Source organism: Tursiops truncatus, chromosome 1 (assembly GCF_011762595.2).
Source record: "Tursiops truncatus isolate mTurTru1 chromosome 1, mTurTru1.mat.Y, whole genome shotgun sequence".
In the NCBI taxonomy this organism is placed as follows: domain Eukaryota; kingdom Metazoa; phylum Chordata; class Mammalia; order Artiodactyla; family Delphinidae; genus Tursiops; species Tursiops truncatus.
The window spans coordinates 69,948,568-69,958,352 of NC_047034.1; the positions used below are offsets into that span (position 1 = coordinate 69,948,568).

A 9,785-nucleotide genomic window follows, 5' to 3' on the forward strand; every position below is an offset into this window, starting at 1 on the left:
AAGGAAGACCCAATGGAGCCAATAAATAAATAAATAAATAAATTTTAAAAAATAAATTAAAAAAAATAAAACAACAGAAAGTTATTCTCTCACAGTTCTGGAAGCCATAAGGCTGAAATCAAGGTATTGTCAATACCACACTCCCTCCAAAGGCTCTAGGGGAGAATCCATTCCTTTTCTTTTCCAGGTTTGCTCCTAGGCTTATGGCTTCATCTCTCTCTGCTCTGTCTTTCCACTTGGATAATCTAAGATCAACTCCTCCTCTCAAGATCCTTAATTAAATCACATCTTTTGCCATATAAGGTAGCATCCACATGTTCCAGGGAATTGACATAGATGTCTTGGGGGGAGGGGAGTAATTCATATACAGATCTTTGCAAGTCTATAGAAGAGTTGAGAGAACCAACTTGAGAAAATTTGAACTGCCTTATAGTCTCTAGACACACCCCCTTCTTCACTTCACTTCCATCCTAGTTCACATTTAAAATAACTTCCAATTGTATGGAATTTTATGGTTTGAAAAGTTATTATGCATTTATCAGCTCATTGCAGTCACATAAAAACCTGTAAATTTGTTATTATCACTATAATTACATTTCTAATGAGAAAATGGAGGCTGAGAGAGATTAAGTGACCTAACCAAGGTCACACATGCTGGAAAGTACCAGTGCTAGACTCTAGTCTTAGTCCTTGCCCTCCAAATCCTTTGGTACCCATGTTGCCAGCACCTGACTGAATCTTGGTATAGCATCAGGAGTTTCCAAACCAGGATGGGGTAGAGACACCTGGAGTAAATTCAGTTCTCCCTATTCCTCCTACTAAGCACAGCTGAAAACCCTGGACAGTTTATATAAAACCAACATAAGAAGATCTGAAAGGTGGGAAGAAAAAGGCAGACTGACTAGGGTTCTTGGAACCCAAAGCTCGACATAACAGTGAGTTCCCTGGGTTTTCATTTTGCCTCATATATATCATGGACTGGGTGCTGGAGAAGCAACTCAGAAATGCCAATGGGCACAGACAAAATGAAGTCCCAAGAAAAGCCTGCTTGCTTTCTCTAGCCAAAGGACTAGGAAAAAGGCAATCCAGCAAGACCGAGAACCTTTGGACGATAACTGCCTGACTCCAGCCAAACACCATGGAAAAAAATCATGGTCCTACCTCCAACCCTACAGGGAGGTGGAGACACTAGACTTCCACCTTTGTCCAGCTATAATGAGGTTACATTCCCCATTCCCCATTCCCCTCACCAGGGTAGTATCAGAGAAGATAGAGTGGGGAGCCGGGCTTTCATTCCTGCCCAGAGGTAGTGAGTTCCCCATTCTGAGGTAATGACACCCCTCCCCCTCCCCCTCCCTGCCAGAGTGTCAGAGGAGGCCACCTAGGGAGTCTGAAATCCTATATCCACCCTGAAATGAGGAGTCACCTCTCCCCTCTACTTTGGGTGGACAAAGGAGGCTGAGTGGAGAACCTGGACCTTCACGCCTGCCTGACATTCGTGAGGTGATGCCCCTTACCCACAACTGGCATGATGTCAGAGGAATCCTGCTAAAACAGATTTAAATATGATCCGGAGTCTCATAACAACCAAAATGTCCAGCAGGCAATCAAGATCGTAAATCATACCAAGAACCAGGAAAACCTCATCTCAAATTTAAAAAGACAATCGGCAGATGCCCATACCGAGATGATACAGATACTGGAATTATCTGACAAGGATTTTGAAGAATCGTAAAAATGCCTCAACAAACAATTATGAACACACTTGAAACAAATTAAAAAATAGAAAATCTCAGTGAAATAATGGAAGATGTAAAGAAGAACTAAATGGAAATTTTAAAACTGAAAAATACAATTACCAACATTAAAAACTCAACGGATAAGCTCAACAGCAGAATAGAAGGAACGGAGGAAAAGAATCAATGAACTTGAAGATCAAACAATATAAATGACCCAAGTTGAAAAAGAGTAATTTGGGTAAATACAATAGACTTTCCTTCTCCTCTTGTTTTCTAAATTATGTTTGAAAATTAAAGCAAAAGGCATAATATTTTCTAAATGGTAATTTCAATGTATGTAGAAGGAATATTTAATAAAATTATATTATAAATGGAGGAGGTAAAGGGACTTAAAGGGAGATGAGTTTCTACACATGTCTCCCAGTGACAGAATGTGAACAATAGTTCTTCATGATGATGGAATCATTCTGTGTCTTGATTTCAGCATGGTTACCAGAATTTACTTATATGATAAAATGCCATATAACTATATGCACACATTATTTCAGTGTCCATCTACTGGTTTTGATTTTGTACTGTAGTTACACAAGATAAGCCACTGGGGGACACTGGGTGAAGGATACATGGAACTTCTCTGTATTATCTTTGTACCTTCCTATATATGTAAAATAACTTCAAAATGTAATTTTTTTTAATAAATAAAAGAGGATTGAAGGGACAATTTATCAGGCAATTAGGGAACTCTCTTTTCAATCTGGAGGCTAGACATGAAGGGAGGTGGTGCCCAGAGATGGAAGTTTCTGGACACGAACCTTCAGGTCAGACCCTAGCCTTATCCTCAAGTGACATCACAAAGCCTCAGAAGCCCCACCTACCACTCAAAGGTTTTGCAAATTGAACTATCATCTCAGGACTGTATTTGCATTGGAAGCAGTTGTTCAACCTTGCTGAGCAAACTGCTGTGCCTGCTCAGTTAATTCGGAAGGAAAATGACCCCATGTGAGCAACAGGATCAATAGTTTGACACTCATTCCTAGGCTATAACAAAGAGCAAGACCAATTCTCTTGGTGTTGTCTTGGTTGTGTGGGCAGTCTGCTTCTACCATATATCTCAGCTCTCTTTGAGAAATCTATTTCTTCCCCGCAACTTCCAGCCTTCTTATGGGACAAGGGTACACTCCCCACTGCCATATCTGATGCTGCTTACCTAGTAAAAGTTCTCTCCTTCATTTCACTCCTGATGACTCTACTCATCCTGGTCTGGAAAGTAACCTAAGACAAAGGCAACAAGAACAGAGAACCAGACCGAAGAAGGAGGCAACACTGCTGGCATGAAGGTCTGCGGTTCTTGGTGGAGACTCGATTGAGGTGAAGACCTGGAGGCCCAAAAGGTAGGAGGTAGAGCCTGGGAAGGAAGAACTGCTTGAGCCACCCTACCCCCCAATGCCAGAGGCTCCCCCCCAGGCCTCATCTCCCTCCTCCACCACCACCTCCGTTATAATTCACACTCATCTGCTGCTCTTTGGCTTCTCCAGCCTCCTGAGTTTAAATGTCTTCCCTCTGTGGAATCTTCCAGACGGAAATTATAAATGGCTCTTGATTTCTGCATTAACAGAGGAAAGGACCAAACTCACGGAGAATTGAAAATTGATTACCAAGCCCAAATTTTCCTTTTTTATATTAGGTATGTGTCGACTCCTGGATATTGAAATTATTGGGAGCTCACAGCAGCATCTCCAAATCGACAATAAAACCATACTGGAAGCTCAGTTCCAGAAGATCCTTGAAAGGGAAACAGCTCACCTACTCTGAATTCTAAGTAAAATTCTCCCTCTTCCTCACCTAATTCTGGGAACAAAGGATATTTCCTCTTACAAAATGATTTGAAGCACCGAGTACTTTTCTCTCTTCTTCCCCATCCTCCAACTTTGTGGGTTGGTCAATTTTAAAGACAACATATTCTAAAACCATAATTTTGTTTGATTTTTAAAATCGTTTCTGAGTTTGGAACGCATTAACTTCTTTTTCAAATGAAATCCAAATTAAAGCCACAGTGTTCTGAAAATCCGTGCCCTCATCCAATCAGGCTTGGGTTAACCTATGGAGCAGTTGACATCTGCCTAGAAGGAATTAGTGTCTTTCTAGGAGAAGAACCTCTATGTCCAACCCTACTGTTAACCCTTCCTCTTGGAAGCATCCTATCAGATGGCCCCTTGTCTCTTCCCTCACAGGCATTTGACTCTGGAGTCTTGAGCCAAGAGTCCCTCCTTCAGAAGCTTTTCTCACTGCTTAGAATCATGGGACTGTGTCTGTCCATGCCTCTCTAAAGATAAGTCCCCCACACCCCCGCTTTCTGGGCTGTGTACTCTGGATCTCAAGACATGGGTCATTCATTTCCTGCCACTTTAACCCATAGAAATTAAGGAGCTTCGTCACTTGGTGCTGAGGAAAGGTTAGTATTGCTACCAGACCCAAGGGGAGTCCACCTGCCCCTCCAGTGCCTGGTGGTGGTGGTGTTTGTTTTGGTGGTTGACCAGCTTCAGCAGAGACTGATTACAAGTGGCCTACAATAGGACCCAAAGCCTCGTGGCCAAGGAAGACATATCCCTCTCCCCTCTGGTAGAGTGGACTCCTTTATCAGAGAGACAAGCCTTCCCTTCAAGCTGACTGTCACACTTTTTCTCAGTCCAGCAAGCCTGCTTGGGAAGTAGGCAGGGGTGGGGTGTGGTGGAGTGGAGTGGAGTGGGAAATGAGCGTGCGGGGTTCCCATGCATCTTCTTTTGAGGAGGGGGCAGCCCAGAAAAGATCTGTCAAGCCTCAGCGTTGGCAGAAAGATCCTCACTACTCCTAACCCTCTCCAGATCTTTCTTTCCTATCCTGCAAATGCCTCTGTTCATCCATCAGATGGTTATTGAGGCTTTGCTTTGTATCAGGCTCTGTCCCGGGTGCCAGGGATACGACAGAAAGGGGCCGCGTCTCCTACAGCCCACACAGCACAGTGAGAGATGGATGCTAACGAACTAATCACATGGATGAATGCTTCATTATCAACTGAGAACAGTGCTCTGAAAAGAATTTGGCTTCATGAGAGCGTGTACCAAAAGAAGCTGACTGGGGAAGGCTTACCTGAGGAAGTCATGCCTGGGCTGAGAGCTGAGAAGCGAGTGGGAGTTAGACACGGGGATGGTGGGGGTGGAGGGGTGTAGTCTTCTAGACTACTGGTCCCCAACCTTTTTGGCACCAGAGACCAGTTCCACAGAAGACAATTTTTCCACGGACCAGGGGCGGGGGTGGCGGGGGAGGGATGGTTTCGGGATGATTCAAGCACATTACATTTATTGTGCCCTTTATTTCTATTATTATTATATTGTAATATATAATGAAGTAATTCTACAACTCACCATAATGCAGAATCAGTGGGAGCCCTGAGCTTGTTTTCACTTGTCACTCACTGATAGGATTTTTGTTTTTTGGGTTTTTTTGCGGGCCTCTCACTGTTGTGGCCTCTCCCATTGCTCCGGACGTGGTCTCAGCAGCCATGGCTCACGGGCCTAGCTGCTCCGCGGCATGTGGGATCTTCCCGGACCGGGGCACGAACCTGTGTCCCCTGCATCGGCAGGTGGACTCTCAACCACTGTGCCACCAGGGAAGCCCTGATAGGGTTTTGATATGAGTCTGCAAGCAATTGATTTATTATGGTCTCTGTGCAGTCAAACCTCTCTGCTAATGAAAATCTGTATTTGCAGCCGCTCCCCAGTGCTAGCAACACTGCCTCAGCTCCACCTCAGATCATCAGGCATTAGATTCTCATAAAGAGCACACAACCTAGATCCCTAGATCCCTCGCATGCGCAGTTCACAGGAGGGTTCGCGCTCCTATGAGAATCTAATGCCACGGCTGATCTGACAGGAGGCGGAGCTCAGGCAGTAATGTGAGCCATGGGGAGCGGCTGTAAATACAGATGAAGCTTCACTCGCTCACCCGCCGCTCACCTCCTGCTGTGTGGCCTGGTTCCTAACAGGCCACAGACTGGTACCGGTCCACGGCCCGGGGGTTGAGGACCCGTGTTCTAGAGAGCAGCGTGTGCAAAGCCCTGTAAGGGGAGGAGTCTGTTGTATTAATGGGCTAGAAAGATGGTGGTTCTGGAGTGCTAGAATGGAACCATATAGAGCTGGAGACGTCTGTGGGACTGGATCTCACAACACCCCAGTGGGCAGTACTAATTGGGATGATTGTGGAGCGGGTGGGGATCGTGGAGTGGGGGCAGTCCTCTACGGTTCCTTAATTTAACAGCCTTGTGCATGATTACCAGACTCCTGGGCCAGTCCCTGCTACCCAGGGACTCTAAGTTACCCTCCTCCCATTTTCTTCTGTCCTCCAGGATCTCCTTGTTCCTCCAACTCCTCGTGCACCCAAATCTCCTCAGTTTTATCCTTACTGGGAACTTACTAACAAATCAGCCAGACTGCATTGCAAGCTATGGCCACCTGATGGCAGCAGAGGGTCAGCAAACCTGGTCACTGCAGCAACCGCTAGATAGCCGGATCCTCTCTCTTTCACACTCTGAGAGTTGGGGAGTTTGTCCCCAACAGACGATAATCAGGTTATCCACGATAATGGGAAGCTCTTATCCAGAAGGTCTCCTGAGCTGCAAATTTCATCATTTTTGATCATCAATCACACGCTGGCTCTTAACATTATTTCTGTTCTGCTTAACTACCCTATGAAAAGGACATTATGCACGCAGGTGGGAAGTTGAGTGAGGCTCAGAGACTCAGAGAGGCTGACTGTCTGATCAAGTCTCACAGAAAAGCCAGCTTATTTTTCCTCTCCCTTGCTGCCTCCTGTGTTCACGGAGGAGTAAGACATCTCCTGCTTTGAGGCAGCTCTTCTTCCCCTATCAGAAGTCTCTTTGCTCTAAAACGCCATTAGCCCGTGTTCGTATTGTGCCCTGCATTCTCCTGTGTTGCCTCCTCTTCTGTTTTCTCCCCAGAACCTTCAGAGAGGTCCGTCTGCAGCTCCATGTCCTGCACTTGGAGGGATGAAACCAACAAGTACCAACCACCATAACACATCCAGTGGGTAATGGGGACCAAAGGGAAAAGGCAGTGGAAAAGGATAAGATGCTGCTCCCTTTTTCAGAGAGCTTATGGGCCAGAGGTGGCTGAGGGCTTCCCCAATCTCACTGCCAGGTGGTTTCTGAGACAGGCCAAGGGTGGGTACTAATGGAATTCTCTAAGCATTCTGACACCTGGGGAGCCCCTGTGTGCTAGCTCGATGCGGGGGGGTTGCTTCCTGAAACAAGGGAAATATTAGGAAAATGTATGGCTTGGATTTAGGAGTGGGAGGGAGAACGTAACAGACATAAGGGACAGTGAGTCAGCCACACGATGCATGTAGGGAAACAATGGGAAATCAGGTCAAAGAAAAGAGTACTAGCCAATGGGAAAGGGCCTTGAACGCCAGGTAAGGGTGTTGGATTTCAACTAAGAGGGACCCAGGGAAGGTTTTTAACGAGGGGAGTGACAAGTGAAATAAACATTAAACTAGATGAATCGGGTATAGTCAATGTGTAAGACAAACGGGAGAAGGGAGAGACTGAGTAAGAAGACGAGTTAAAATGCCAGTTGAGGGCTTCCCTGGTGGCGCAGTGGTTGAGAGTCCGCCTGCCGATGCAGGAGACACGGGTTCGTGCCCCGGTCTGGGAGGATCCCACATGCCACGGAGCGGCTGGGCCCGTGAGCCATGGCCGCTGGGCCTGCGCGTCCAGAGCCTGTGCTCTGCAATGGGAGAGGCCACAACAGTGAGAGGCCCGTGTACCGCAAAAAAAAAAAAAAAAAAAAAAAAAAAATGCCAGTTGAATAACAAACTTCCCAAAGTTCCTGGTACTTTACTGTTTCTGTGACTTTGCCCATTCTATTCCTTCCACATGAAATGTCCATTCGTAAACCTTTCTCTGCTCAATCGTTTTTTAAGGCGGGGTATGAAGAAGGAGGGTGAGAGGAATTCAGAGGAGTGCATCCTCAAAACTTTTGTCTAAAAGCAGGCCAAAGGGATGGGGACCTCTGCCCATTCCCATTCTCCCAGCCCTGAGGGCTGAGTGACTGTGTCAGGGGCTGAAACGGATGACGCGACAAGCTGAGGATGGGGTGAGACATCTGTATCCTCGGAAAAGTTTAGACTCACAGAGCTGTCTTCTCAGGAGGATGTGAGGAGACCCCCACGGGTCTTTCTCTGTTCCTTTAGATGCTCTAACTGTTCCAGTCCACTGAATCTCAAACACTGTGGATTCCCTAAGCTGGCAGCAGCCTTGGAATCAGATCTGCCCAGAGCTGCCACGGTCCAGACAGAATCATGAAGCGTCAGCCCCAGAAGGGCCTTAAGCCATCCAGAATCCCACTCTCTTTTACAGAGGAGGCCCCTGATGCCCAGAGGTAAATGAGGGAGGCAGTGAATGTGAAAGAGTGACCAGAGGATGTACTGTGAGATCAGACAAGCCCGGTGTGAAATCCTAGCTGCGCCACTTCACACTAGTTATGCACCCGCAGGCAAATTATTTAAGCCAGTGACTCTTAAAGTATGGTCCTGGGATCCCTGGGGATCCCCCAAGACCCTTTCTGGGCATCTGCAAGATTGAAACTATTTTCATAAAAACAGTAAATTATTATTTTCCTTTTTCACTCTCATTCCCTCATGAATTTTTGAGAGGTTACATGACGTCTCCTAATAAGTCAAGTGTTAAAGAGATTCGCAAACATATGAAACAATGCTATTCTTCCTTCTTTCAAAAATAAGTTTATTATTGTTATTTTTATGAATTAATAGGTTATTTTTAAAGTTCAGTGTTAATTTCTAATATGGTGAACATGGATAATATAACCCACATAAAGAAAAGCTCCTTGGAGTTCTCCAAACTTTTTTTTTTTTTAATATTTATTTACTTGGTTGCACCAGGTCTTAGTTGTAGTAGGCGGACTCCTTAGTTGTGGCTCCAGGGCTCCTTAGTTGCAGCAAGCTGGCTCCTTAGTTGTGGCATGCAAACTCTTAATTGTGGCATGCACGTGGGATCTAGTTCCCTGACCAGGGATCAAACCCGGGCCCCCTGCATTGGGAGAGCAGAGTCCTAGCCACTGCACCACAAGGGAAGTCCCCTCCATACTTCTTAAGAGTGTAACAGGATAGTCAAACTAAAAAGTTTGAGAAACAGTGATTTAAACTCTCTAGGTCTCCATTTCCTTAACTACAAAATGGGCATATAACATCTCACAGGATAGTTTGAGACTTAAAATAAAGGTACTTCAGATAAAATGCAAAATGCCAGGGCTTCCTTGGTGGCGCAGTGGTTGAGAGTCCGCCTGCCGATGCAGGGGACACGGGTTTGTGCCCCGGTCCGGGAAGATCCCACATGCCTCGGAGCGGCTGGGCCCGTGAGCCATGGCCGCTGAGCCTGCGCGTCCGAGGCCTGTGCTCCGCAACGGGAGAGGCCACAACAGTGAGAGGCCCGCGTACGGCAAAAAAAAAAAAAAAAAAAAAAAATTGCAAAACGCCTGCTCAAGATTTCACGGTATTGTGTTTCTTGAACAATGGCCTCTCCAGCCTCACCTCAGGGCTGTTCTTGGCTTTCTCTAGGGGCTCAGAGAGCCAAAAGTCTGGGGTCTGGGGGATGAAGCATTGTGTAGTATGAATATGCTTTGCTTCTGGAAGCCAATGTCTGCATGCACAAAGTCCCCATCTGTGCCTGAGGCAGATCGCCGCATCAAGGTCACCAAACAGTTTGACAATTCTACTACATCGCCCGCCTTGTGCCACTGTGAGGGCCCAGAAACGTTTGTGCACTTGTAGTTTACCACTGTCACCACCTGAGGGCAGCATGCCCCCACGAGTAGAGCAGCACTGCCAGCTCAAGAAAAAAATTACCTTGGCGCTTCAAGAACAGAAAAAGTCACTTCAGAGAGTGTCTCCCTGAAGCCTCCGTGACATTCCCCATTAACGAGTAAGTAAGGGCAGCCGACCTGGCAACAAGGATGATAAACCAAGAATATGAGA

General features: G+C 46.2%; 1 protein-coding gene across 1 annotated transcript; it reads left to right on the forward strand.

Annotated features, from left to right (window-relative positions):
- Positions 1–2,506: 2,506 nt before the first annotated feature.
- On the forward strand, positions 2,507–6,817 carry SMIM42 (small integral membrane protein 42). Its single transcript, XM_073800017.1, is given in 3 exon segments — positions 2,507–2,516; positions 2,777–3,130; positions 6,733–6,817. Coding segments are annotated over 2 exon segments (345 nt in total). The 3' UTR covers positions 3,112–3,130; positions 6,733–6,817.
- The last annotated feature ends 2,968 nt before the right edge of the window (positions 6,818–9,785 follow it).